At 54.2% G+C, this 27,875-nt stretch overlaps 1 protein-coding gene across 1 annotated transcript; it reads right to left on the bottom strand.

The window, feature by feature from the left end:
• Positions 1–834: 834 nt before the first annotated feature.
• LOC112912687 (rho GTPase-activating protein 27-like) lies at positions 835–27,316 on the bottom strand. The gene is made up of 14 exons (XM_072746970.1): positions 27,118–27,316; positions 26,032–26,163; positions 24,015–25,072; positions 13,613–13,619; positions 7,805–8,224; positions 7,071–7,253; positions 6,770–6,850; positions 6,614–6,697; positions 6,192–6,259; positions 5,785–5,875; positions 5,177–5,281; positions 2,974–3,023; positions 1,363–1,505; positions 835–1,257 (listed from the first exon to the last, which is right to left on the bottom strand). The coding sequence occupies exons 3-14, from the start codon at positions 24,665–24,667 to the stop codon at positions 1,055–1,057; spliced, it is 2,088 nt and encodes a 695-aa protein (XP_072603071.1). The 5' UTR covers positions 24,668–25,072; positions 26,032–26,163; positions 27,118–27,316; the 3' UTR covers positions 835–1,054.
• Positions 27,317–27,875: the final 559 nt, after the last annotated feature.

The raw sequence follows: 27,875 nt of genomic DNA, 5'->3' as shown, positions 1-27,875 counted from the left end.
TGGAGCTAGGCTCAGTGATCCAAATATTCTGTTAACGCTAAAAATCTTACAAGGGGGCCAGAAAGAGATGATCTTCTATGGGCAGGTCAAGCATGTTGTGAATAACTTGTATTTGGTGAACCAGGGGAGAGAGCACCAGAATAAACTGCCAATTGATTTAATAGTCTGTACACCTGGAGCTACGTTTTCTAGTTTTCAGACACTGATTATTGGGGAAATAAGGGGAAGACACCCCTATTTATCCTTTCTTACGTGGACTGCCTCTTATGGAAGTACAGTCTCCCACAAGGGATTCTAGCATCAGGCCTGTTCCTCTCACCAATGGCCCCTGTTACCTGTATATACATGTTTATTTCCATTTTAATTCCTTACCACATGGCTAGAATTGGGTATTAATTTATACATTTTTAAATGAGAAAAATAGGTATTTTACAAGCAGTGCTGAGAAGCCAATATCAGAAAATAAACTTTATGGTGGGAATATGAACTAGTACAGACACTCTGGAAAACTGTGTGGAGGATTCTCAAAGAGTTAAAAATAGATCTGCCCTATGACGCAGCAATTGCACTGCTGGGGATTTACCCCAAAGATACAGATGCAATGAAACGCCAAGACGTTGCATGTTTATAGCAGCAATGTCCACAATAGCCAAAGTGTGGAAGGAACCTTGTCCATCAAAATTTGAATGGATAAAGAAGATGTGGTCTATGTATACAATGGAATATTACTCAGCCATTAGAAACGTCAAATACCCACCATTTGCTTCGACATGGATGGAACTGGAGGGTATTATGGGGAGCGAAATAAGTCAATCGGAAAGCACAAACATTATATGGTCTCATTCATTTGGGGAATACAAAAAATAGTGAAAGGGAATAAAGGGGAAAGGAGAAAAAATGAGTGGGAAATATCAGAAGGGAGACAGAACATAAGAGACTCCTAACTCTGGGAAATGAAAAAAGGGTGGTGGAAGGGGACGGGGCCGAGGTGTGGGGGCGACTGGGTGACGGGCACTGATGGGGGCACTTGATGGGATGAGCACTGGGTGTTATTCTATATGTTGGCAAATTGAACACCAATAAAAAATAATTTATTAATAAAAAGAAAAAGAAAATAAGCTTTATAGACAGCCTGAGGCAGGACAAGGTCACTTGAGGACCATGACAGTGTGTAGTTCACTGTTGCTCTCCTCACCCAGGTCTTCAGCAGCTGAATCTGCAGCCTGAGGCTTCTCTGCTGGGGCATCACCTTTCTCTCTGCAAAAAAGAAGAAGAATGCCTTTAACTCCTTAAAGGAACAATTAAACTTTTCATAATTAACTCATTTTAGAAAAGAAGTATAAATTGTCCCCAATCAGGTACCCTGATCCCTTGTTGAAAACCTCATCCTCATCAGAAGAATCCCTTTCCTGTAGCTTCTGTGCCATGTTTTTCTTCCGTGTGGCATTGAGAGGTCTGTACATGTCCTGAAGCCAAAGTGGCCGCCTTCTCCAGAAAAAGCCCTCCTAATAAACAGAGGACATTGTTTATTCTGCATTTCCCCTGCTCTCTCCAGCCACGGGACTTTATCTTCCTCCGATTTCCCTGACTCTCACATTCGATTGAGCATCTCTTATGCAGTAGAGAATTAAAGAAGAGCCTTGGAGGAAACACATATGCAGACAATTAGTGATTCATGCCATTTCCCATGCCTATCACAATGTGAATCTCTGGTCCTATTAGGACATCTCAGTCCATAATCACAGGAAGCAAAATCACTCCAGACCTGGGATCCTGAAAATAATCCCATGCATGCTAGACTTCCAGAATTTTCCCATGTCTGTCCAAAATGGCCCGACAATTTCTCTGGAGAGGCCTTTGTTAAATGTGGGTTGGCATTGAGTATAAGCAAGATTTTCATCCTGCTCACCTGGGCCCTTGGCCAAGTGCCCTCGTGCAGTGAACAAACTGTGCAAGTATAACACAGAAGCACCTTACTCTCTCCAGAAGCAGTTTACTTTGGTCCCCTTTGGACTTTGTCTCATAGGCATCATTTGCTGGGGAGGAGGAGAGAGAGGTGTTTCTATTTTCCTAGCTGCTTTATCCTACAAGTTGATTCACACCAAATAAATGCATGAGTCCACCCAACAAAGTTACCTAACTCACTGACTTTCTCACTGCAGGCTGTGGCTAATGAGTGAGTGAGTCGTGAAATCAGCCAGGTCACAGCCAGCAGTAAAACATAAAATATTATTTTTGAATACAAACAACATACAAAAAATCAGAGTGTATAGTAAGTTTGTCTTAGAAACTGCTGATGTTGGGTCGCCCAGGTGGCTCAGCAGTTGAGTAATGCCTTTGGCTCAGGGTGTGCGTGGGATTGACTCCACACTAGGCTCCATGAGAGGAGCCTGCTTTTCCCTCTATCTCTCTGCTTCTCTCTCTGCGTCTCTCATGAAGAAATTAAAAAATATTTTTAAAAACCTGCTTATGTCTTGACAGTATGTATGTACTGAGTTGTGACATAAAATGTAGCTCACAGCCCAAGAACAGCATAATCAGAGGAGACGTGCCCCTCTGGAAAGGAACCATCTTTGACACTCAGTAGCAGTATGCCCATGGGGCAATTTACCTTCCCTTTCTTCTCCATTTCCTTACTATAAAAGGAAGAGACAAACTATTACCTAAGGCCTCTCCCAGTTAACAGTCTCTGGAGTCTGGACAAAGGGAATGGAGAGTGGTGGATCAAAAACTAGGAGGAGGATCCTCCTCCATCCTTTTTCTTTAAAGGAGTAGTGACAGTAGATGCTCTGTGTCAGTTCCATTCTAACTCAGATTTGTCTGGGAAGCTAATTTGGCTGGATCCAGGCAAAGCATTAGACCAAATCAATATTCTTTCTGCCTTTGGTAGTTTCCTGGGTGTAAAACAAGGGGAGTGAAATAGGAGTTCTAAAATATAGTTCTGAAATTCTGCTTTAATAATTGCCAATTTACCTTGAGCCTCCTTCTTCGTCTTCCACTGGTGCTGCTCTATGAGAATAAATCTGTTTTGGAAGGAAACATATCACAGGTACCCATCTCAATGACCATGCCTCCAAATCTGTATTCATTCCTTTGTATTTAAGTCTTATTCAGCCTTTTTTGAGGGCAGGAGTTCTATTTGTTTACTAGTCCTTTGACTCTTCCATAATCCCAACTTGGGATCTTGTGTGCAGCTGGCAATACATTTTATTGACTGTTTTAGATGACATCCAACAGGTAATTCCTAATAAAATTCTTAGAAGTAGGAAAAGAAAAGTATCTACCAGAAACGTAAGTAGCAACATTGTTTTAAACTCAAGGACAAGAGTAGAATGCCTATTATCCCTGTTACTATTCATCATGTTGAAGAGGTCCTAATCAATGCAATCGGAAAAAGCTTCTTTTAAAGATTTCAGGCATCTCAATGCAATAGGAAAAATTAAGTATTGGAAAGGAGGAAACAAAACATATTTGCATATGAATTTATGGACAACCTAAAAGGCCCAAGAGAATCAACTGAAGTTTAATGGAAGTGGGATGCCTGGGTGGCTCAGCAGTTGAGCGCCTGCCTCTGGCTCAGGGCATGATCTCAGGGTCCTGGGATCGAGTCCCCACATCAGGGTCCCTGAATGGGCCCTGCTTCTCCCTCTGCCTGTGTCTCTGCTTCTCTCTCTGTGTCTCTCATGAATAAATAAAATCTTAAAAAAATAGAAAAATAAATTTTACTGGAAGTGCTGTGAGAATTCAGTAAGATGGCTAGACACAAAATCAAGAGCTCAACATACAAAATGCAGTAGCTTTCTTCATGTTCCACAAATAACTAATTAACAAATGGAAGAATAGTTCCATTTATAATATCAATAAAAGGAAGGACACCTCGGTGGCTCGATGGTTTAGCGCCTGCCTTCAGCCCAGGGTGTGATCCTGGATCCTGGGATCGACTCCCACTTCGGGCTCCCTGCATGGAGCCTGCTTCTCCCTCTGCCTGTGTCTCTGCCTCTCTATCTCTGTGTCTCATTAATAAATAAATAAAATCTTGAAAAAAAAAGATTTAAAAATATCAATAAAAGGCATAAAGTACCTAGGAATAAACTTACAGCAAAGAATGGGGAAGACCTTTTAGATGAAAATATTAAAACTCTTCTGAAGGACTTTAAGAAATGAAGTCATGATGATACGATGGTCCTAGAATATTGCAAAGATGTCAATTCTCCTCAAACTCAATGCAATCCTATTGAAATCCCAATATAGTTTTTTTTTTTTTAGTAAAAACTGGCCAGCTGACATATGGTAAAGGGATATGCAAGTCTAGCTATGAAATGTATGAAAAAGGAGGTCAAAGAGCAGGAGCTTAACTCTACCAGACATCAAAATAGGTTATTATAAAGCAATTGGAATTAAGTATATAGTGTGATATGGGAAAGGAAACTGGACCGATTAGAGTCCAGATAAGAAAAGTATTTTAGAGATGCCTGGGTGGCTGAGTGGTAGAGCATCTGCCTTTGACTCACAGGGTGAACCCGGGTCTGGGGATCAAGTCCCACATTGGGCTCCCTGAGACGAGCCTGCTTTTCTCTCTGCCTATGTCTCTGCCTCTGTGTGTGTGTGTCTCATGAATAAATAAAATCTTACAAAAAAAAAAAAAGAATAGTATTTTAGATCTGTTAAGAAAGAATGAACCATTCAATAAAAGACTTTAAAGTAACTGGATCTTTCTGTAGGGGGAAAATGTTAGATCCCCTACCTCAACCATACCTAAAAAGAAAACAGATTTTATACAGGTTAAACAATATAAATTACAACAAATATAAGTAGAAGAAGACAGTATAAAGGCAACAAATGCCTCGCTAACAAGACCCACATCCCATAGGCCACAAGGAAAGAACTCGCAGATATGGTGACAGACTCAAAACACCTCCCATTTTTTGTAGTCTTGCCCCCTTCATCCCTGGATTGTTGGTCATCTTCTGGTGATTGAAACTGGGTTCCTGGAGATGGAACTGCAGAATCCATGATGCCAGAAACACTGTGGACAGATCCCCAATGTGGGCACAACTTTGGCTTTGAGTCTTGAGAATTCCAGTCCTGCTTTCCCCAGGTTCCCCTTCTTGGGGCTTGCCTAGTGAGGATCTCAAGCTACCAGTAAGCCCCCTCTCCTCCAACCCCCACCACTCACCTCCAGCACATTCTTCCTGCTAGATTTCTCTTTGGGGGCCCAGGAGAGAGAGGCCCCCCTCAACTCCACTGTGTACTCAGGGGTAGAGAGCTTGGGAGGCTGCCTCTGTGAGAGAAGCGTTGGGGGGAGCACAGTTACAGGGAGCCCTCAGTTCAGACAAGCCTGCCACAGCCCCTGCCTCCAGTCCACCAGGCTCCCTTGGCTCAAGGGCCAGAATGGGGAAGGGGCACCCAAGGGTTCCTGGAACCCAGCGGTCCTGGTTTCACAGGTCCTTTGCTGCCTGCCCATCCAGGAGAGGAAAAGGGAAAGGCACAGCCCTCATCCCGGGGAGCGGGGGCCCCAGTCCCCAGTCTGCCTGCCTCCCAGGCTGGAGTGGCCATTTCTCAAGGACTGCTCCCCATGCCCAGGGTGGCTGGAGGTGCTTGTCATGGGCTGAATCCACTGTCATCACCCCCTGCCAAGGCCGGGCTCCCTTGGCACTCATGATCCACTATCGCAGACCTAGCCTCTCACAAGTCAGATCAAGTAAAGAGCTGCACGAGTCAGTAGCAGATGAGGGTGGAGATGGGGGGCAGGCAGTGTCCCTATCCTGGGAGCATGGGCCTTACCAGGCCGCCTGCAACTGAGGCCTTCGAGTCCTTGAAGAATGTCAGGACGCCACCCTCCAGCACCGTCCAGGAGGCACTCCAGTGCTTCTTCCTAGGTGGAGGTGGGGAAGTGGGGGGTGGCTGGGCTTGCATTTGGCCCTGAGCTGAGGCCCCTTCCACCCCCAGGAGCAGGGCACAGAGCTTAAGAACACAGCTCAACTTGGGCCATCCAACGGTGAGGGCTGGACTCCCAATTCTAACACTTGGTAGCCAAGGGACCCTGGGCAAGTTACTATCTCTAGGTGCCTCAGTGTCCTCATGGGACTTCTTAGCAAGTTGCTATAAGGATTAACAAGAGCCGGGAGGCGCTCGGTAAATGTCATCGTTAAGGCCCACTCTGCCGTGGTCTGGGTGCAGCCGCCTCTTACCGGAGCCATTTCCCCTTGTCCACCGTCTTGGTGCGATGAAGCACACCGGCCTTGTCCAGAGTCTTGATCTTAGAAAGCCAAGGGGAAAGAGGAGGCAGTTAAGGGGCTGGGCCACAAGGGGGCAGAGGCTAGTCTCCTCCACAGCCAGCAACTCCTTACAGGCTGGGCCTGAGTCACCACTGAACCCTCCTTGCCGCTGGTGCAGGTGGGGTGCCAGTTCTCAGCCCAGGAGGAGAGATTTTCTCCCAGTTCCCACCTCACCCATTCCTGGGGGGTGGGGGATGACCCAGACCCAGGTCCAGGCTAGTCGCTGGGGCCTGTGGGGGAGACATGCCCAAGTCTGTCCCGGCCCCCACAACCTTCAGGAAGCCCCTGTGTCTTCTGTGGGGGTCCTGCCAGGGCCTACGAGCTCCTTCCCTTACCTTCTCCTCAGGGGGGCTGGCCTGGGCTGGGGTCTCACTGTCCTGGTTGGATTTGCAGATGCTTCGAGGGGCAGGGACAGGAACCTGAGGAGAGAGACGACGTCATATATAATCCCCTCCTCTCTCCCCAAGGCTCTCCCTATCCCAGCTGGTTACCTGGGGCAGCTCCCACTGAACTGAGGTGTCTTCTGGGTTGTAGAAGTAGGGCTTCCCATGTTGGTCCTCCAACCGCACCCACTGTGGGAAGAAGGATGGTCAGGGCTCTCAGCCCACCTCATGGGAGGCAGGCAAAGTTTCCCTGTACCAGAGCCCAATTCAGCCCCAAGGAGTTTGGAGGGTCAGGTGCAGGCTACTGGCCCAGGAGCTGCGGTTTATGGTGTTAAGGGGAACTACTAGTGAGGACGAGGTGGAGGAGCGACCGGGGGTCTGTCCGGGCACATCTGCCCGCTGCCCATACCTGCTCTTGGGTGTAGTGGTTGGTGTAGAGTGTCTGGCCCTCGGGGCTCACGTGGCAAGACCAGCCGGGGGGCGCGGCCAACGGAGAGGTGGGCCGAGGCTCACTCAAAGAGCCCACGGGGGAATAGTCCTCCTCGGGGTAACTGGTCAGCGACTCGGGGTAGTCCGTTTCAGGGGTGGGGGGCTGCAAGGAGCAGGAGAGGGAGTCAGAGGCTCTCCTAGCCAGTAGGGACCCTGGGCCCCGCCCTTTCATACCAGGCCACGCCCCGCATTAGCAGTCCAGGGGACTGTGGGGTGCAGGAGGCGGGGCCTGAGGCCTCAGTCACCCCGCCCCTGGATAGGCCCCGCCCCCTCCCTCATTCCCGGGGGCGGGAGGCGGGGCTGAGGCCTCAGTCACCCCGCCTCCTGGCTAGGCCCCGCCCCTCTCCCTCATTCCCGGGGCGGGGGCGGGAAGCGGGGCTGAGGCCTCAGTCACCCCGCCTCCCCCCGGCCAGGCCCCGCCCCTCTCAGTCTTTCCCGTGGGCGGGTTAGGAGGCGGGGCTGAGGCCTCAGTCACCCCGCCCCCTGGCTAGGCCCCGCCCTCTCCCTCATTCCCGGGGGCGGGAGGCGGGGCTGAGGCCTCAGTCACCCCGCCCCCTGGATAGGCCCCGCCCCCTCCCTCATTCCCGGGGCGGGGGCAGGAGGCGGGGCTGAGGCCTGTCACCCCGCCCACCCGGCCAGGCCCCGCCCCCTCACCCTCCGGTCCCCGGGGTCCAGTGGGCTCAGGCCTGGCTGCATGTCCTCCAGCTCGTCCTCGGGCTCGTCCTCCAGCGCGTCCTCCGGCTCGTCCTCCCAGACGGCCTCGCCCGTCAGCGGGTTGTAGAAGAACACCCTGCGGCTCTCCTCATCCCAATACTGGCCCCAGTCTGTCTCGAGGCTCTCGCGGCTGCCCACCGAGGCCCGAGAGGTGGCTGGGCTGGCGGCGCCCTCAGAGGCCTCGAAGGGCGACTCCCAGGTGGTCACGCCCGTGTCTGGGTTGTAATAGTAGGGGCGCCCGCTGCCCGCGTCCGTGTGCGTCTCCCATGCGGGGGGGCGGGGGACCGAGGCGGTGCCGGGTGAAGGGGGCAGGGGCTGCCTCTCGACGTTCTCGTACACGGGCTCCGGGGGGTCGTCCACCTGTGGGAGGAGGAAGGAGGCGTGACCGTCAGGGCAGCTCCGGGGTCACCCAGTCCCGACCCGGCCACTTCCCACCTGGGCGACCTTCGGCAAGTTGGAGTACCCCCTGCTTCAGTTCCGCCGCTGCACAATGTCTGCCCTGCCCGCTCCGGAAATTGTAGTGAAGAGAGAATGAGGAAATATTCCTGAAGGGGCATCGTCAAATATGAAATGTCCCAGATGCGTAGGGCACTTACATTATTTATTAGCAATAATAAAATACCGATATCTGGAGTTCTCCCAGCTGCGCACTCACTGTGCACTCCAGGGGGCCAATCAGAGGTTGGGCAGGAATAGAGAAATGGGCCCCATTCCCCCTTTTCCTCCCCATTCAGGTCACAGAGGGGCAGGGCCCTGCTGCACTCTACAGCCCCCACCCCTCCTTCCTTCCTGTCCCTGAACTCTCTGGGACTGCAATCAGTACCACCTCTGATCTGGGACTGAAACTTCCTGAATGTGGGTTCTGCAGACCTCGGGATCAACTGCAGAGAAGGGAGAGAGGCAAGCCAGATGGGAGGAAGGAAGGAGGAGCTAGGAAAGATGAGCCCCTCGTGCCCTCCAAAGGAAAGCGAGGTGGGCTGGAGGGTGCGGCCGCACACAACATACTCTGGTCATGCTCAACACCGCACTGCTCCCTGCGGCCTGCGGGGCAAAGTCTATGCCTTTAACAGGGCACCGGAAGGGCCTGTCACCTGTCTGTCTTCTTTATTTCCTGCCATTCCTGGCCCCCTGCCTTGAACTTTATGCTCTAGGAGCCTGGGGCTGCTGGAGGCTCCACCCTCCCTGCTGTATATCTTTTATGGGCCTGGCTCCTTCAGAGTCTGCCTAGGCCCATCCCCACCCCTTTTTTCACCTGGCCCACTCCAGTTCCTTCTTCAGGACTCAGCTCAGGTGTCAGGTTCAAGACCTTTCCTGAGATTCCTGCCCACGTGCCCACCACCGCCTAGCACCCTCAGCTGGCCAGAGGGATAGATAACGACACTCTTAAACCCCAGGCAGCAGAAGAGCACCAGAAGATTAATACTGTTTCTAGGATGATCTAATGCTACGAGGGAAATGCAGACTTCGACATGGGGAGCAAGTATATAGTTTCAAATCTGTGTTTTTAGAAACCCTCCAAAATGCTAACAGAGATAGTTATCTCCTCCGGGCAGTATAGTTATAGGGATGGGGTATTTATTTATTTATTTATTTATTCTTTTAACTTTTCTCAAAATTTTGTACAATCAGCACCCCCCCCCCCCCCGCCCTGCCTTTTTTAATCACAGAACTGCCTGTGATGCCTTCACTAAGCTGTAAACTTCCCAGGAGGGGAAGCCGGTCATGTCAAGGTGGCATCTCCCTGGGCCTTAGGAAGGCACCTGAAAACACATTCTTTTGTCCCACAAAGATTCACCTTCCGGTGCACGCACTGTTCTAGGCACTGGGGAATGCAGCAGTGAACAAAGGAACCCACATCCCTACTGGGCAGCCTGTGTCAATGGTCAGGGAGCAGGGAGGGAGATGAGCAGGGTGAGAAGTGAAATGCACAGCACAGCACCTTGTCCGTGGTCGTTACCGCTGGCAGGAGACAAAGTGTCAGAAAAGCAGTGGTACAGTTTTAGATCATCAGGGGCAGGTCCCAGGCATGGAGGGAACAGGAGGAGCTGGATACACCAGATCCTCACTCCTCTCCCTCACCCCGCAAGCGCTTGTGTGGCTGAGACAGGAACCCCCCACCCCACTTCTCCTTTCTCTCTGTCCACCGCAGCCATCCCATATTCCACCCACACCGGCCCATGGACCCTCCCCCAAACACAAAGCCACCTTCCTATCTCTGCACCTTTGCTCCAGTGGGTCCTTCAGCCTGGAACTCTCTGCTCTCATACCTGCCTACCCAAATCCTGCTCCTCTGCTGGTGCTCTGCTCCAAGCCTCCGGAGAGGCCTTCTCCCTCAGGAGAGACGTCTGGCGCACTGACATGCTGTCCATCCCTCTGTTCGGGCCCGGCAGCATTCCGCCTTGAGTTGTCCTCTCATCTGCCTACCTCATCTGACCCAAAGGCAGGGTTTTTTTTTTTTGAGAGGTGGACCCAGGAAGATGTACTTGACCCCAGTTGACCTCTAGCTGCTGGCCCAGTGCCCTGAAGCACACAGCCAATCCACCAAAAGTACTTATTGCTTGAGTACAAAAGCCAATTCCAAGCCACATTTCAGCAGCAAACAACAAACAAACACACCTGACACCACAGGAGACTCAAGTTAGCTTTGGACAAGGACTTCCTGGGAGTGGGGGTTCAGCATAGGAGTCTCTTTGGGAGACCAGGATGGAGGCAGTGGACAGAGGAAGGTGGGTGACCAGACACATCTCCCACCTGCCCCAGCTGGACCTCCTGAGGCAGGCGCCCTCCCCTCCTTGGGACAGGGGCTGGGAGGTCATGTGGGGCATAGATGAGCTGAGGAAGGAGCCAGGCTCTATGGAGCGGTGATTTCCACCTGCAGGCTGCTGGTCTTGGCTGTGAGTCCATGGGGAGTCCCACGCTGGCAGGGTGATGGGGATCTCACACAAAGTAGCCCTAGTGGGTACAGAGGTGAGACCTAGGAGCTGGATGTTTAGGCTCTCAGCATGAGGGGGCTGTCAGAGGAAGAGAAGATGCAGAATCGCACTGTGGGGCTCCAGGCTGCAGACCAGAGGCCAAATGGGGGCAGGGCAGGGCCCCTGGGAGGGGCTGCCCCAGAGACACAGGCTGCTTCAGGAGGTAGGAAGGGGCTTTCACTGGACGTGAGCAGGCAAAGTCCAACCCCCTGTCAGTGATGCTACAGCCCTGTGGTGGGAGCTGGACCACACGCAGTGGCCCTGAGGCCCCTTCAAACTCTAGAACTTTCTCCCTGTAGAGCCCCTCCAGTGCTAGGATAAAGCCAGGATCAGACTGGAAGCCAGGCAGGGCCAGTCCCTCTGTGCCCTCTAGCCTTCCAGGGGAAGCTCATGCAGGTTAGAGCAGGGCCTGCCACCCTGCCTACGACTCCTGGAGGTCCAGGCAACACCCAGTGACAGCCCATCAATGGGGCCCTGACTAGGCACCAACAGCTCTCGGGGCCCAGATCCCAATCACAACAGAGACACGGGGGACAACAGTAGGAAAGGGGAAGTGGTCTCCTACCTCTGGGGCAAGAGGGGCTCTGGCTCTCACCACACCCAGCTGCCCAGCCCCACAGCCCTCCCTTGCCCACAAGCAGGTGGCAGGCCTGCCTCTCCCCCTGCGCTGATCACCATCTCTCAGAGTCCCCCTGCAGCCCCTCCCAGGCAGGCGATGGCCTTGGCAAAGGGAAGAGGAAAGCAGAGAGGAGTCCCCAAAGTCTGAGAGATGTCCTGCTCCAAAGCTCCGCTCAGCCAGCTCCTGAGAGGGCCAGAGAACAGAGGCCCACTGGTGGCACCTTGATCCAGAGGCCCTCGGCCATCCCCACCAGAGGCTGAGCTTGCCCCCAAATGCCAAGGCCCCCTACCCAATATGGGTCCCTGAGGATCCCACTGCCTCTTGCTCAGAAGCTGCCTCTCCACAAACCTCTAACTAACCCTCCCCCTTGATGGCTGCTGGCCCTTTGGCATGGCAGCAAATTCCAGGTCTCTCCATCTTAAAAAGAATATGTGTGCTCCTGGAGCCAGCTCATCCTGCCTCATTTCCGGAGCCCACCTGTTGAAGGTGTGTGTGTGTGTGTCTGCCGACCTGCTTCTGATGTCCAGCCCACTGCCCAGGGGTCCTATAACTCCTTTGATGACAGCTGTGGTCCTTGGAGGGTCTGACTCTCCTCCAGGACTTAGTCCTTACAGGCCTCTCCCTCCTCCCCCTCTGGTGCCTCCTGGGCTGGTGAGCCATGCTCCTCTTCCTCCGCTTAACTCCTTGATATTGGGTCTCCCATTTGCTTCTCACTCTCCTGTCCCGGGGAAGCCCAGCCGGATCTGGTAGCTTAACTACCTGCAAGACCATCTCCAGGAGCAAAAACCTGAGTGGAGTCCTGGGGGTCCTTGGTACACCCTACAAGCTGCATATCCCAAAAACCAAGTTCACCTTCCTCCCCTCCTCCTTCCCATATTGGCATCATCTTGTTTTTGTTTTTTTCTTTTCTTTTTTTTTATTTTTAAGATTTTATTTATTCACGAGAGACAGAGAGAGAGGCAGAGACACAGACAGAGGGAGAAGCAGGCTCCCTGCAGGGAGCCCAGTGTGGGACTTGATCCCAGCACTCTGGGATCATGACCCGAACAAAAGGCAGCCGCTCAACCACTGAACAATCCAGGTGCCGCATCTCGGTTGTTCAAGCAGAGACCTAGAGTCCCCGAGCCTGGGGACCAGCCTAAGCCTTTTGGACCTATCAGTCCCCAGGTAACACAGGGGCTAGGGGAACATGGGAACCCCACCACAAGGAAGCAGAAAGTCAAATCTAGAATAGATATCCTATGGGGCAACCACTCTGGTCCCTGTCCAGGCAGGAGAAGAGGGAGGGAACCAGCAAGAGAGATTTAAGAGACAAATGAGATGCATGGTCCTTGAGCTGATTCTGGTTCAAACAAACTGACTATGAGAGATTTGTTTTAGGACAATGAGGGACATTTGACTATGGCCTGCATCTTAGCTGATATGAAGGAACTAATATTAATTTTGTTAGATATAATAATGGGTACAGTATTGTGATTATCGAAAAAAACATTTTTAAGACATACAGGCTGGGGCACCTGGGAAGCTCAGTTGGTTAAGCGTCTGCCTTTGGCCCAGTTCATGATCCTGGAATCCCCGGCCCACATAGGGCTCCCTGCTCAGCGGGGAGCCTACTTCTCCTTCTGCCTCTTTCCCCTTGCTCATGTTTTCTCTCTCACTCACTCAACATCTCTCAATTAAATAAATAAATAAATAAATAAATAAATAAATAAATAAATAGAATCTTATTAAAAAAAGACATACAGGCTGAGTTTTTTAGGGATGAGATAGGATAAAGTCTGGAATTTATTATTTCTCAGCAAAAAAAAAAAAAAAAAGAGAGTGAGAGAGAGAACAAAGTTGACCAGCAAGAAGTGTTAAATCTAAGTAATAGGTATAATTATATTCATTATAATATTCTTTTCACTTCTTTGTATGTTTGAAAGTCTTCATAATAGGGACACCTGGGTGGTTCAGTGGTTGAGTACTTGCCTTTGGCTCAGGTCATGATCCTGGGATCCTGGGATCGAGTCCCGCATCAGGCTCCCTATTGGGAGCTTGCTTCTCCCTCTGCCTCTCTCTGTGTGTGTGTCTCTCTGTGTGTCTCTCATGAATAAATTATAAAATCTTTAAAAAAAAAATTTCATAATAAAAAGAGAAAAAAAACCTCCCTTGAACTTGTTTACTCTTCTGCATTCTCATGGTTACTACTCCAAGGTGTTCACTGTTTCTTATCCCTTCCAGCTCTCCCCTACCCCTGGTAGTAATTTCTCTCCTTTATGACGCAGCTCTGGCGCTAGGAATTCTGGAAACATGGAAGCTTAAACATGTCCTGCTTCTTCTCTTCTCCCGGACGTTACCCTCTAGGAAGGGGCTGTGCCAGCTGCTGGGCAGGGCTGGCTGGCATGAGTAGATGGCCTGAGATAGAAGCTGGAACCCAGGAGACCCCGGGGCAGACCAGGCCACCATAGGACCCTAGGAGGAAAGCAGGGTGACCCCTAGGGGCTGACAGGGAGTCAAACAGGTGGGCTCAGCACTCTCTGCCCAACAGGCTGGGGATGTCAAGGAGGCAGCAGGCAGGGAGAATTCTTGATGGTGTCTTAGAAGAGACCCCCATTCCTCTGCTCTAGGGCCCCGCCTAGTGGGGATACTTCAACAGCTCATCCCAGCCCCAGTGAGCAGACACATGAACCCCACTCCCCTGACAGGACAGTGGCTGGAGAGAGGTGGAGCAGAGAACAACCAAATCTACCCGGGCTGCAAGACCCTAATACAGCAGGGTCAGGACGTGCTAAAGACCAATCACCAATCCGGGTGGGAAGAGGAGTTTGTCAGTAAAAGGTGGCAGGATAGCTGGATGGCCATCCAGAAAAATAATTGAATGCGGGTTGACATCTTACTCTGTCCACTCGGATATACCCCCAAATCGATCAAAGATTCAGACATAAAAAGCGAAACCATAAAAATACTTAAAGAGAAAAACATAAGCAAAATTGTATATTAAAAATAAAAGAGGCAGAAGGGCACCTGGGTGGCTCAGTGGTTGGGCGTCTGCCTTTGGCTCAGGCAGTGATCCCGGGGTCCTGGGACTGAGTCCTGTATCGGGCTCTCCCTGCAGGGAGCCTGCTTCTCCCTCTGCCTGTCTTTGCCTCTCTCTGTGTGTTTCTCATGAATAAATAAATAAAATCTTAACACAAAACCAAACCAAACAAACAAAAAAGCAGACTCAAACTCTAAAAGCCATACCTTTGACCACATAAATGCATCTTAAGTAATTTGCGTGGCCAGAAAATAACATGAGCAAAGTCAGAAGAGATACTTACATTACAACTCCTGTAAGAGATAGAGGGCTGTTTTCCTTCGTGTGGCAGAACCTCCTAATAACCAGTAAGTAAAAGACCAATAAGTCAATGGAAAAATGAGCACTGGCTCTGAACAGGTTGTTAACAGAAAAAGGAAAACAAACGGTCCTTAAATCTATGAGAAGATGCTCACTCTCACTGAAAAGAGAAATGCAAATTCAAGCCATCTTAAGACCATATATTTTACTATTGGATCAGCAGGAAACGACATCTTGTTGACACTTGGTTGGCAAGGCTGTGGGGGATCAGACACTCACATTTGTGTTGGTGGGAATGTAAATTGGTATAAGCCCCCAGGAAAGGGACAGCAATTTGGCAAAATTTAACAAATATCCATCGTTTATCCTTCCACCCAGCAATCCTACTTCTGGGATTTATCCTTGATTTATCTGCACGTGGGGTGAAAGATTATCTATTATAGGATTGTGCATAATAGCAAAAGATGGGAAACGATTCAAGGGCCCATCACCAGCGGACTGGTTGAAGAAATTCTGATACATCCTTACAGTGAAAAGCATGTAGCTCTAAGGAAGGAGACTGAAACTCTCTATGCACAGTCTCCAAGATATATTGTTAAAACAAAAGGCAAAGAAGAAGCAAGATGTGGTGTTGTGTGTACTGCATGTTACCTTTACGGAAGAGAGACAGAAAAGCAAGTAATCAAATGTGTTTTCATACAGGTTTGTGTTTGCATAAAGAAACTCTGGCAGAATCGAGAAAGAATTAATGAAAGTGGTGACTTATGAGCTGATGGAGAGAACAGGGCACAGAAGCAGGTGTGTGTGGGGGAATTTTTACTATATACTTTTTAATATTGCTTTTATTTTTATTTTATGTTTTAAAGATTTCAGGGCAGCCCGGGTGGCTCAGCGGTTTAGTGCCGCCTTCAGCCCAGGGTGTGATCTTGGAGACCCGAGATCGAGTCCCACTTCGAGCTCCCTGCATGGAGTCTGCTTCTCCCTCTGCCTGTGTCTCTGCCTCTCTTTCTGTGTGTCTCTCATGAATACATAAATAAAATCTTAAAAAAGATGTCATTTATGTATTCATGAGAGACACACAGAGAGAGGAAGACACAGGCAGAGGGAGAAGCAGGCTTCCTTCGAGGAGCCTGATGTGGGACTGTACCACAGGATCCCAGGATCACTACCTGAGCCAAAGGCAGACGCTCAATCACTGAGCCACCCAGGCATCCTATTGCTTTGATTTTTAAAAACCGTGAAAGTACATTATCTAATTTTTAAAAAAATCTTGCTATTAGCAAGATAGAGGGGCTGGAAAACACAGGGACTACTGGAACAACAACAAAAGGTAATTCTCAGGAGATTCAAGTAAGACACAAAAGAAAAAAAAAGACTACTACTTTAGAATTTCAAATATATCATGTACTACTCATTGAAGGTGAGGACAGTCCCTCTCCAGACTCAAATTTGTGGCCTGGAAGAGAAAAGAAAGCAGGAGAAATATCTCAGAACAGATTTACGCAGAGACAAGACATAGAGGGGGCAAAGCTACAAAGCTGGAGACGCTAGTCAAGAGAGCTAACGTGCAAATGAAAGAAAAAGGCAAAGACCCCAATACTCATGCAACAAAGAGATTTCTCTAAGCTGAAAAAAGACCCACGGCTATCCGGAGACTGACGGGGTTTTATGAGTTCCAGGGGGAGGAGTGTTGAGAAAAAGCATCCCTCCCTTCTGCACATCCTAGAGGGGATGTTTGATCAGGAGCCGCGGGGAAAAGCAGAAGCCACGAATGAAATGCAAGGGGTAGCAGGACAGCAGAGGAACAGGACAATCAGGAGCAACCTGATAGAAGGGGGAAAGGAAACCCGTTAAAGATTCTGAAAAGAGTGCATTATCCCATCAAAAAGACAGTCAGTTTGCGTTTCCAAATTCAGTGGTAGGATATATATATGAAATAGACTTAAAAACATGATAATGTTGAATATAAAAGGATACTGAGAGATACCAGCAAGTGCAAAAAATAAAACCCAATAAAAGAGAAGAGTGTCCCTGCTTGTAACAGCAAGATGGAGATTCAGGTTGAAACCACCCACCGGGTAAAGAGGGACACCAGGGGATGAGACAAAGGCACACTCTGTGATGCCAGGACAGTCAAAATCTGTGTGCACTGCCAACAAAGTTGTAGTTAAATATAAAAAGCAAAACCTGAGATGCCTGGGTGGCTCAGTGGTTGAGCATCTGCCTTGGCTCAGGGCGTGATCCCGGGGTCCTGGGATTGAGGGATTCAGTCCTGCCTCAGGCTCCCCGCAGGGAGCCTGCTTTTCCCTCTGCCTGTGTCTCTCATGAAAAAATAAATAAATCCTTAAAACAAAAAAAAAAGCAGCAAAGCAAAACCTGCTAAAAGTACAAGAACTTTACAAAGAAAATCTGAGCGAGAGATGTAATAAACCTCTATTGGAACTGGAGTAAAAGACAAAAACAAAACGAAGTCTACAAAGGAAACAAAGGAAATAATGTCCTCGATCAGCTTGGCTTGATATATACCAGACCTTATGTCCCTTAGATGGAAAATATACGATTTTTCCACTATGAAAAACTTAGAAAAACCATTTATTTCTTCGGTCACGAAGGAATCCATAGATAAATTTAAAAATGGAGATTTTGCAAATCTAGGAAAAATGAATACTTTCCTAGGAAAAAGGCAAAATGGCCAAAGTGAACAAGAAGGAGTGGAAAACGTGAAAAGCCCAAATTACCGTTGATGAGAAAAAAAGTCTGCCCCTAACAAAGCACCAGGTAGGTCCAGAGGCTTTCAGGGAGGAGGCTGAATGGTAGGAACCTCTCGGATTCAGCTGCTGTCCCCCTTCCTTGGCCAGGAGGCAATCCTAAGTTTCTCTCTAGCGACTGGCGGGATTCTGGGGACTATGGGGACAGCTCCTCCAGCGCACTCCCACGGCATCCTGCAGGCACCCCTGCCACACCAGATCCTAACTGTGGGTCTGCTAGCCCATCTCTCTTCTGGGACAGAAACTACCTGATGGCAGGGACCATGCCTTGTTTCTCAGTGGCACCTGCCATGTACTGAATCCATGACACAGTAGGTGAAAAATCGCAGTGCCATTGTCAGTGTACCGGGATGCCCCGGGGTCTGTGAAAACTCTCCCACACAGAGTAAAGCAGAATGGATGAAAAGAAGCCAAAATGCTAATAGTCATTATTATTTTTTTAAAGATTTTATTTATTTATTCATCTAAGACAGAGAGAGAGAGAGAGAGAGAGAGAGAGAGAGGCAGAGACACAGGCAGAGGGAGAAGCAGGTTCCATGTAGGGAGCCTGACCTGGGACTTGATCCCAGGACTCCAGGATCACGCCCTAGGCCGAAGGCAGGCGCTAAAGCGCTGAGCTACCCAGGGATTCCCGCTAATAGTCATTAGAGTGAGATTGCTCCCATTCGCCAAATATTTGCAATGTCATTAATCTATTTTTTTTAAACAAGATTTTATTTACTTATTTGAGACAGAGAGATAGAGCACGAGTGGGGATAGGGGCAGAGGTAGAGTTCTCCATGCGGGGCTTGATCCCAGGACACTAGGATCCTGATCTGAGCCAAAGGCAGATGCTTACCTGAGGGAGCCTCCCCAGAGCCCCTCCTTAAGCTATTTTTATGGGGGGGGGGGATAGTAATTTACAAGTTGAGAAGATTCCAGGAGCACTCCAGTCGCCTGCAGCAGAGGCAGGAAGGCCCCCCTCTGGCACCTTTCTTGGTTCCTCTGGCTTCCTCTCCTAGGCCAAGTTGGCTCAGCCCCCAGGACAGACATGGAAGCCCTGAGAGGGACCCCTGCCCTGCTCACCCAATGCCTCACGGTGGACCTCCACTCGGAAGACCCATAGGAGCCCAGGGCCTGGGCTAGGCAGAAGGGTCCTTCAGGCCCTGCTGTGCCTAAGCAGCTGCACTGGAAGTCCCCTCAACACCACAATCCTTCCTCAATTTGGCAAGAGAACCTCCTGCACTTGAGCAAGGACCCCTATGTCCCTCAGACCCAGTCCCTGGCAGCACCATTTCCCTCAAAGCCAATCAACCTCAACTGTCCCCTGACCTTCTAGTCTGGAACCCTGACCATGTCTGCATCAGGTGGGCCTGGCCCTCCCCACTACTGGACACAGACAGCTCCAGGAAAGGCAGAGACAACAGATTGAGTGAGAAGCCGGCCCCTGGTGCTCAGGAAGGAAGTGGGGAGGCAGGTGGACCCGTCTCAGGGGGTTGGGGACTGAGAGGTGAATCATAAGGCTCAAGTTCAGGGGAGATCACCCAGGGGACCCCACAGAGCCATGGGGGCTGCCAGGGGCCTGGGAAGTTGCTCCTTTCTGCCCTGGGAGCTGTGGGTGGGGAGGACTATTGGTGGCCAGGAATGTGGGCTGGGTTAGGAGGGGGCTACCCAAGAAGCTGCTCTTTCTTGGGTCAGGCCTTAGGCTGGGCAGTGAGGCTCTAGGGTCAGCCTGGGGCTGCAGGTGAGTCATGGGGAGGGAAAGGTCAGGCCAGGTGTGAAGAAACCAGCTGGGCCAGCCCAGGGCTGCTGTTCTCCCAGGTGGGTGGGGGGGGAGGTAAGACAGTTGCTGGGAGGAGGGCATACAGACAAGGGCACTCACTGCCCCCCCTCCTTGGCCTCAGCTCCCTGCTCCTCCTAGAGGGCCCCCTGGCTGGTCCCAAAGGGGGATCCAGGTGGATTGTCTAAGGCCAGTTCCTTTGCCTTAATCACTGCTGCCTGAGGCGGCTCTTGGAGTCTGTCCCAAGGGGTGGGTGCCAGGCCTGGTATCCAGAGAGGAGGGTGAGGTGCCTGCCCGCCAGGCACCTGGCAGGGGAGTTTCAGCATGGGTGCAGGAAAAGACCAGGTGGAGGTCAGGGAAGGAGGAGAGTGGGAGAGCTGCCAGGGCACGACCCCGCCTTCCCCGGGCCCCATTTGGAGTTGAGGGGTCACTCACAGTTCTCAGCACAGGACAGGGAACCAGGGCCCCCGAGGCTCCTTCTAGTCCAGCTGCCTACTCAGGTGAGGCGCCTCCTGGGCTGGCTGCATAGGAAGCTGCGGAGGACTCTGGCTGCGCCTCTTTCCTCCCTGTGGCCAATGTCTGGGCAGCAGGGGCGGGCTCCCGTCCAGAGGGCCGGCCTGGGCCTTTCCACCTCAGAGACCCTGGGGTAGGGATGGTGACCACACCCTGAAATCCCCAAGTCAGCAGGTCCCCCCCCACCCCACTGCAACCACGGGGGAGGAGTCTCAGAGGCCCCTCCTCCTCCCTTAGAGGGGGTGGGGGCAGAGTGCTCCAGAAGGTGTGCCTCTGCCCTCTCCTGGGACAGCTTCTCCTACTGCGCCCTGGGTAGCTGGGTGCTGGCTGGTGGACGGGGGCTGGGAATTCCTGCCTCCTTCCCTGTGGCCGGTGCCCACCCCTGGGGACACGCAGGGTGCTTGGAAAGTGAATACTTGTTTGCCTTCCGATTGTCCTGTCCCTGCTGAGGGGAACAGGCTGGCCAAGGCTGTGGCCACCCAGCTGAGACTGCCTTCCGAGCTGCTGCGGGGATGAACCTTTGAGTGAGAGCCCATGGGACCATGAGCCCCTTTGGGACAGGATCGTGTCAGGTGTAACATGCTTTGCGTCCCCAGGGTCCAGCACGCTGACCAGCACACAGCAGGTGCTCATTACATGTTAGTTGAGTGGAGGGTGAATGAGGAGGCTATAAAATGCCACACAGCGCAGAGGCTTCTCTCCTCTGGGGTGGGTCCCTGCCTCTGCTGATTCCTACCCCCATTGCCACCCTCTCCCCTTGTCCATTGGTCGACCATCCCCAATGACCCAACCCTGACCCTATGTCACCTCTACCCTCACATCATTGCCCCTCCCCTCAGAGGAAATGGGTCCCTCCCTCTCTGCCCGGGGCACCCCATCCCCACCCTGTTGGCCTCTCTCCCTGCATCCCGTCTCCCCAACCACCTCTTCACCATCCTCAGCCTCCCACTCTTCTGGCTCCTGACCATTCTCTTAGATTTGGGGAGCCTCCCCCCTTGACCTCCCCCTGCCTCTGGCCACAAAGCATCTCTCCCTTCCCTGCCAAGCTCCTGGGTTGTCTGTGCTCAGCCGGTGTCCTTACCTCATCCCTCTGGCCCCTGCCTTGAGCCCTCAGTAACCCCTTGAGCAGCTCCTGATAAGGTGGCTGCTGACCTCGCAGTCACCGTTTCCCGATACATGTTTAATGGCCTTTATCTCACTTGTCCTTTCTTCTGGACGTTTCTCGGTGTCTGGACAGGCACTCTCCTGTTCTTCCTCCTTGTTGCCTATTCCTTCCTCTGGGGCTTCTCTTCCCTCCCTCTGTCTGTTACCCGAAAGTGGTGGGCCCTGACTGTCTCAGGTGTTCCCGGCCCCACGTCCACGCACTCTGCCCACCCACGGCTCCACCGCCACATGCTGCAGGCCTTCTCCTGGGCAGCAGGCCCGCTCTCCAGCTGCTGTCTGGACCTGGCGCCACCGAATAAACAGACCACTGTCTGCTGGGTGTGCGACTGGGAGACTGCGACTCATCCCGACTTCTCTCCCACCTTCCTCAGCCCGTCGGCCACTAGGTTCCAGGGAATCGACTTCCCAAATGTCCTGTCATCACTGTGTGCCTGGGAGACCATGGAGGTCCGTCCTCTGCTATTCTCAAAGTCCCAGCCACGGGGGTCTTTTCTGAACCCCCTCTCTTCTCTGCTGAGAATCTTCCAGCAGCTGCAGGATTAAGTCCACATTGCTGGTGAGAGTCCATGAGGCCCTGCCTGGCCAGGCACTGCCCATTCCCCACAAGAGCCCCAGCAGCACAGGATGGGAGTGGAGCTGCAAGGCCTCAAGGGTGCCACATCTCACACCTGCACCCATGCCTAGGCACCACGGCACGCTGGGTGTCCTTCTATCCCACATGGCCTGTGCCTCGCTGGTCTGAGGCATCTGCCCTCTTGCCAGGCTCCTGACTCAGATGGTAGCTCTCCAGGGCTGGCGCTGTGCCTCATCAGATGCTTGGCAGGCAGGTGGGAGGCCAGTTCATGCTTAGTCAATGAGGGAATGAAGGGGAAGGGTAGGTGCTGCCTCTCCTGCCTCCTCTAAGAAGGAAACAGGGAGGCTCACCTTTCAGGAAATTCCCTTCTCTAAATTCTGCCTTCGGGACGCCTGGGTGGCTCAGCGGTTGAGCACCTGCCTTCCGCCCAGGTCATGATCCTGGAGATCCGGGATCCAGTCCTGCATCGGGCTCCCTGCCTGGAGCCTGCTTCTCCCTCTGCCTGGGTCTCTGCCTCTCTCTGTGTGTGTCTCTCATGAATAAATAAATAAATAAGTTTAAAGAAAAAAAAAGAAGGCTGCCTTCAATAACTAAGAGCAGACTGGGGATCCTTCCCAGGAGAGAACCAACTCCCCACCCCTGGAGTTTGTAGGGGACAGGGGGTCAGGGAGACCCACACATGACACTGGAATAAAGCAGGGTCACAGGGGAAACAGGAACAGAGATACCAAGCCTCTTGCTGAGATCGCACGGGGAATTAGGGCCAGAAGGGGGAGCAGGCTGAGCGTCTCTACCAATACCCAGGTCTCTCCGCGGACGCCCCAGTTCCTCCCGCCGCGAGCACCACCCCACCATCACGTGTGTCCCCCACCCCCTCACTCCCCGGTAACTGCTCCTGCAGAAGGAGAAAGAGAATATGGAAAGGCCCCGGAATGCGCCTCCGAGGGCCTGCCTGGGAACGGAGGGGCGCCGGGGTAAGGAGCGCTGGCATCCAGCCATCTGCCCCGCAGAAGCTGGCCACCTGGCCCCCAGGGCCGCCGGGCGCAGGATCCCCCAGTCCCCGCCCCCGTTCCTTCCGGGCGGAATCTGGGTCCGCGTCCTCACCCGCAGAATGCTGTTCCCCGCCATGGCCACAGGGGGGCGGGCTGCTCACTGCAGAAATCAAAGCGAAGGTGGCGCAGAAGGGGATGCTAAATGCGACCCGGGTCAGCCTCTGTGCAGGGCCTACTACGTGCCAAGCGCTTCCAGGCCTCACCTCTTGAAGGCTCACAACACTAACCCATTACACAGGAGGACACGGGCTGGGGCAATTAAGGGATTCCTCAGCAGCTGGCAGGTCACCCAGCGGGGTCAAATTCGAGTCTCTCTAGCTTCAAATCCTGAGCTCTTTGCACTGTAACCAGACCTGGTGGTGGGAAGACCCAGGAAGTCCCAGACCGGGACGGTCCCTCCTTCCGCGGGGCATCCCAGACTCAGTCCTGGCATGTGCCAGGCAACCACGCTGACATCAAGTACATCAAGGACAAAGAAAGAAACCAGAGATACAAGGTTTGGGGGTCATCCATTCACCCTTTCCACCCGTCTTTGGGCCAAGGGACAAACTGAGACCCTGAGAGAGGAAGTGAATCTCCCATAATTACCCAGCTGGTGGCAGATGTCAAAAAGATGTTTGTGCATCCTCCCTCCACGTCTCCACCCCCCCCCCTTCCCCTGCCGCAAGTGCCTAAAGCTCAAGATGTCAGGGCCATGGAAAGGATTCTGAGGATGTAAGAGCGTTTTAAAAACGTGCTCTATTTTCGGTTACCCAAATCAACACAACCGGATTCTGAAACGAAAGAAAAGAAAACAAAACAAAAAACAGCAAAAAATACCAACCCTCGCTGTAACTGGACCTGTCCCTGAAACAAAAAATTGGTGTGCGTGCGCGTGCGTGCGCGTGCGTGTGTCTAGAGGGGGAACTGAAATGTTGGAAGAAGCCGAAAGGGAAGCGGATCCCTGACTTTCACATCCATTATCTCATCTGATCCCCAAGCGTCTATGAGACAGGTGAGGCGGAGGGATCCTGCCGGCCCAGGATCCCGACGCCTCTGGGAATGGTGCGGCTGTTAGGCAGGTGAGGTGGCGCGCACCTGCCAGCACGGGGTGGGTCATCTGCATTTCTGCAGGGAAACTAAGTGTAATAAATAAATAAAGCCACCAACGGCTTCACCCGGGCTCAAGTCCCACTTTGCCGCCAACTGAGTTACGGAAAACACTCGCGCTCCGGGGAGCTTCGGCATTTCGGAATTGCACATGTGATTGGGAGCCTGCACCCTCTCGTTTCGTGGTTGAGGAACGTGAGGCTCCGCGTGAGGCAGCTCGTCCAGAGCCGGCGGACGCTCAGCGGAGCGGGGCGGGGCTCCTGGAGCCCGGGCGCAGCCCCCCGCCCGCCTCCTCGGTCCCGGGCGCCCCGTCCCTGCTGCGGGCGCTCCTCCCGCGCCGGGCCGCGCACGTCCAGGATGGCCTCGTAGACGTTCTCCGAGTCGCTGCGCGCCAGGGGGCGCGGGCACAGCCAGGAGCCCGCCACGCTGCAGGCCTTGAAGCTGCCCGCGCTTCCCAGGAGGCCGGCAGGGGGCGCGACGGCGGCGCGCGCCAGGTCGTCCAGGGACTGCGCGGGCCGCACGGGCGCCGCGGGCCGCGTGTCCAGGCAGGTGGGCAGGCCGGGCCCCGGGCTGCCGTGCTGGGTCGGGGCGCCGCGCCGCGCGGGGCCGCACAGGGAGCTCACGCGGCCCCGGGGCTTGGCGGGCGTGCCGTCGGGGCCCGCGGGCGCCGGCGCGCTCACGAAGCGGTAGTCGTAGGCGAGCGGTTCGGGGGCTGCGGGGCCCGGGCGGAGCGCGGGCGGCGGCGAGGAGGCGGCGGGGTCCCCGAGCGCGGGCAGCTCGCGCACGTACTGCGCCGGCAGGTAGAAGGGGCGGCCGCCGGGCTCGCGCCGGACGTGCCACCAGTGCTCCGTGCTCCGGCGCAGCAGCCGGTAGCGCTCGTTGGGCTGGATGGCGACGCGCCGCCCGTCCTTGCCGGTGTACTCGAAGGGATGCTCCACCAGCACGTACACGTCCCCCTCGACGTCCGCCGCCATCGCGGCCGCGGTGTCTCCCTGTGGGCACGAGGAGGAGGGGCGCGGAGGTCAGGGCCACCCAGCCGGGAGGCGCGCCGCGCTAGGGGGACAAAAGACCTGGTTGGGTCCCGAAGCTGCGTTCCTCCTGTGCCTTAGGGCCTTGGTATCTCCAAAACGGGGCACTCGGATCAAATAATCTCGAAGGTTCCCATGCCCACAGTCGCTGATGTAATTATGACAACACTGATTCTGCGGCATTGCTGATAAGATTTGAGCCTCCATTCAATCCCCCGGTGGGGAGCTTGTGGGTAATACTGGTCCAACTTTGCAGCCAAGGAAGCCTTGACTCAGAGAGATGGGGTTGACTGGCGGCGATAAGTCGACACCACGCTTGCCAAAAAGTTGCCTGAACCTCAGTTTCCCTGTCTGTGAAGTGGGAAAAAGAGCTCATTCCTTCCGCGCCCGCCCCCGCCCCGCCCCGCCCGCCCCGCTCCCGCCCCGCCCCGACGCCACCAGCGCTCAGGAAATCCGGGTCCACAGAGCCTCTTCCCTCCAGGATCCTGCGCCCCCGGCCCGGGCCCTCGGGGTCAGAGTTGAGGCGCGGGGCTATAGGAGCTGCCCCGGCGCTGCTCTACCCCGGGAGTGTCCCTGCTTCTCCTAGACCAAGGGCCTTGGCATGAGGGACCAGGACTGCCAAGGCCGGGGAACCGGTTCTCTTGGTTTCTCTTTTCTTCCCCAGTGGCTCTGCGGCGAACGTGAACCCGGAGCCTGGCCCGCCCAGAGCGGCCCGCACCGCCCCCGACTCCAGATCCCACCTCCAACCTCCCGAGGGAGGCTGGAGGGCCTGCCCACCTGCCCTGTGATCTCCACGTTGCCCCACGTTGCCCCACGAGAGCGGCCCCTAGACAATGCACTACCCAGGCGGTGTCCTCCCCAAAGCTGTCCTGGATGATGGCCCCAGCCCACCCCTCTGCATGCCAGCTTAGCTTGGCTCTGGGTGGGGCAGCCTTGGTCAGAGCCTAACTGTAAAGCTGCCCAGGTCTCACCATCAACAAGATGAATGAGTGACTTCTTCCGTGGCTGCTCCCTCCAGATCTTTACACTGACCACATCTCCTGCCCAATAAAGGTCTCCCGGGGGCAGCAGGTAGGAGCCCCTGTGGCTTGCTGAGGCTGAGGAACCCAAGGAACAGGGTCTGGCCCGCAGGGGTCGGGGCAGAGGCTCCTAGTGCCCCTTCCCTACTTTCTCAAGCTCTCCTCCATGGGGAAAGGGGTGCACAGTGGGCCCTGGAGGCGCAGTCAGTAAGCTGCCTGGAGCAAAGCCAAGAAACCCTGGGAGGATACCCCTTCTCGTCGCCTTCTCCGGGACCCCTGGCACACGCTCACCTTGGCAGGGCAGGTCTCTGCAGGCCCATGGGCTAGACAGACCTTCGCAGCCAGCAAGGGGTGCAGGTTAGGCCCCCATCTCCTTGGGCGGGGCTTCTGAGGGCTGGGTGGGGAAACCTCGGGGAGCAGGAGCTGCCAAGGGGAGCAAAGAGGCAGAGGGAGGCTCAGGAGGGCTGCCCCCAATTCCCGAGGCAGGTGTATCTGGGAGGGGCGAGGAGGAGCCTGAAGGAGTGTCAGGGCCAGTGGAGACATTGGGAGGGGCCCAGGGCAAGAGAAGGCAGGAGGGAGGGGCGGCAGCTGGCAGGGCTGCGACTGAAGGTGTGCTGCCGGCTGGCAAGCAGAGCCCAAGGTGGGTAGACTCCCACCCTGCGCCCTCCACCAACGCCCCCGCCGCGGGATTTGTTGGCCTCCAGCCTCTGTGTCCCCTGGGTGCGCTGCTCCGGGGCTGCTCCACCCCGGATGGTCCTTTCCAGGCGTCCCCTTAGGGGCGAGGCCATTTGCACCCCGAATCACCAACTACCAACCGCCAGCCCTCTCCAGCCCGATTGCTGGCACTACTCGCTTCGGACCCACCTCAGCCCTCCCCAGGCCCTTTCCTGGCACAGCTTGGCCGGGCCTGGAAAGACCCAGGGCAGAGTTCCCAAGGCAGGGATGCCCACCAGAGGGGGGACGGGTTCCGGCTGGGTGGGGAGGGGACCCGGGACTTGGCTCCTTCCCCAACTCGGGGGAGCGGGGAGGTTCCCTGAAACTCCAGGACTGACCCGTCCCCAGGAGGTGCTTTGGGTCCACTGGCCTGGGGACGAGAGCCACAGCGGCGACAAGCCTGGGTCGGCGCGGGGGGCCTGCACCTGGGCCCGTCCTGTCCCCGGACGGAGGGCAGCCCTTTTCATCTCCGCTCCTAGCGGGGGGATCCGAGCCGCGCGGCCCTGCTCGCGGGTCCCCCAGCTCCCGCCCCAGCGCCCGGGGAAGGGGAGCCGGCGAGAGAGAACCCGCCACCTGCAGCACCGCACCCCCGCCCCTCGCCCCCGGCTCAGCGCCCCCCCCCCCGCCCGGCCCCGGCCCCGGCCCCTCGGGGTGTCCGCTCACTGGCTTCGCCTCCACTCATCCCCAGCAGGCACGCGTGGTTTCGGCGTCCGCGCTCCCTCCTCCACCGCCCAGCTCCCGCGCACCCGGTTTCCTGCTCAACAATACAGCGAGGGAGGCACCAGCAGAGAGCGCCGGGCAGAACTTCCTCCCGGGCCGAGGCTGGGCTCTGGCTGCTAGAGACAATCCCCGGTGTCCCGCTTCCTGTCCCCTCTGGGCCGGGCCAGCGCCCAGGGAGCGCAGACGCCACCCCCGCCCCCCGCCCTGGGCCACACCTGGCTGTCTCCTGGAGGTGTGAGCAGGAGGGTGAGGATGGTGGTGTGAGGTGGGGCGTGGGGGGGGGGCGTGGGGGTGCAGCCTCCTGGACTATTTCTGGCCAGATTTCCCTCCCACTGTTTGATTCCGTCCCCCTGCTGCCTGGATCCTCCTCTGGAAGAGGGCCACCCTCCAGTCTGTAGTGGGTGCCACCCAGAGCAGCCTGTGGAGCTGGACTCCTAGCACTTGCAATTTTCTCTCCTGTAAACTGGGGACAGTGACAGCTACTTCCCAGGATAGTTGGCGAGATTGAATGAGATGCACTAAGCACAGTATAGTATCACATTTTTGTAGGAGCACATTTTGTTATTATGAACATTATTTTTATTAGATGAGCTGTCCTCTCTGGTGTTGGGTTGACGTCTCCAACCCCCCATTCTCCTTCAGGCAGGAGGGGGAAGGGAGAAAGGAATGTCCTCAGAGGCACCTTGCTGAGGATGAGGCAC

This window comes from Vulpes vulpes, chromosome 2 (assembly GCF_048418805.1).
Source record: "Vulpes vulpes isolate BD-2025 chromosome 2, VulVul3, whole genome shotgun sequence".
NCBI classification, from domain to species: Eukaryota; Metazoa; Chordata; class Mammalia; order Carnivora; family Canidae; genus Vulpes; species Vulpes vulpes.
The sequence above is the reverse complement of the archived record's forward strand: the minus strand, read 5'-3'. Positions and strand labels throughout refer to the sequence as shown.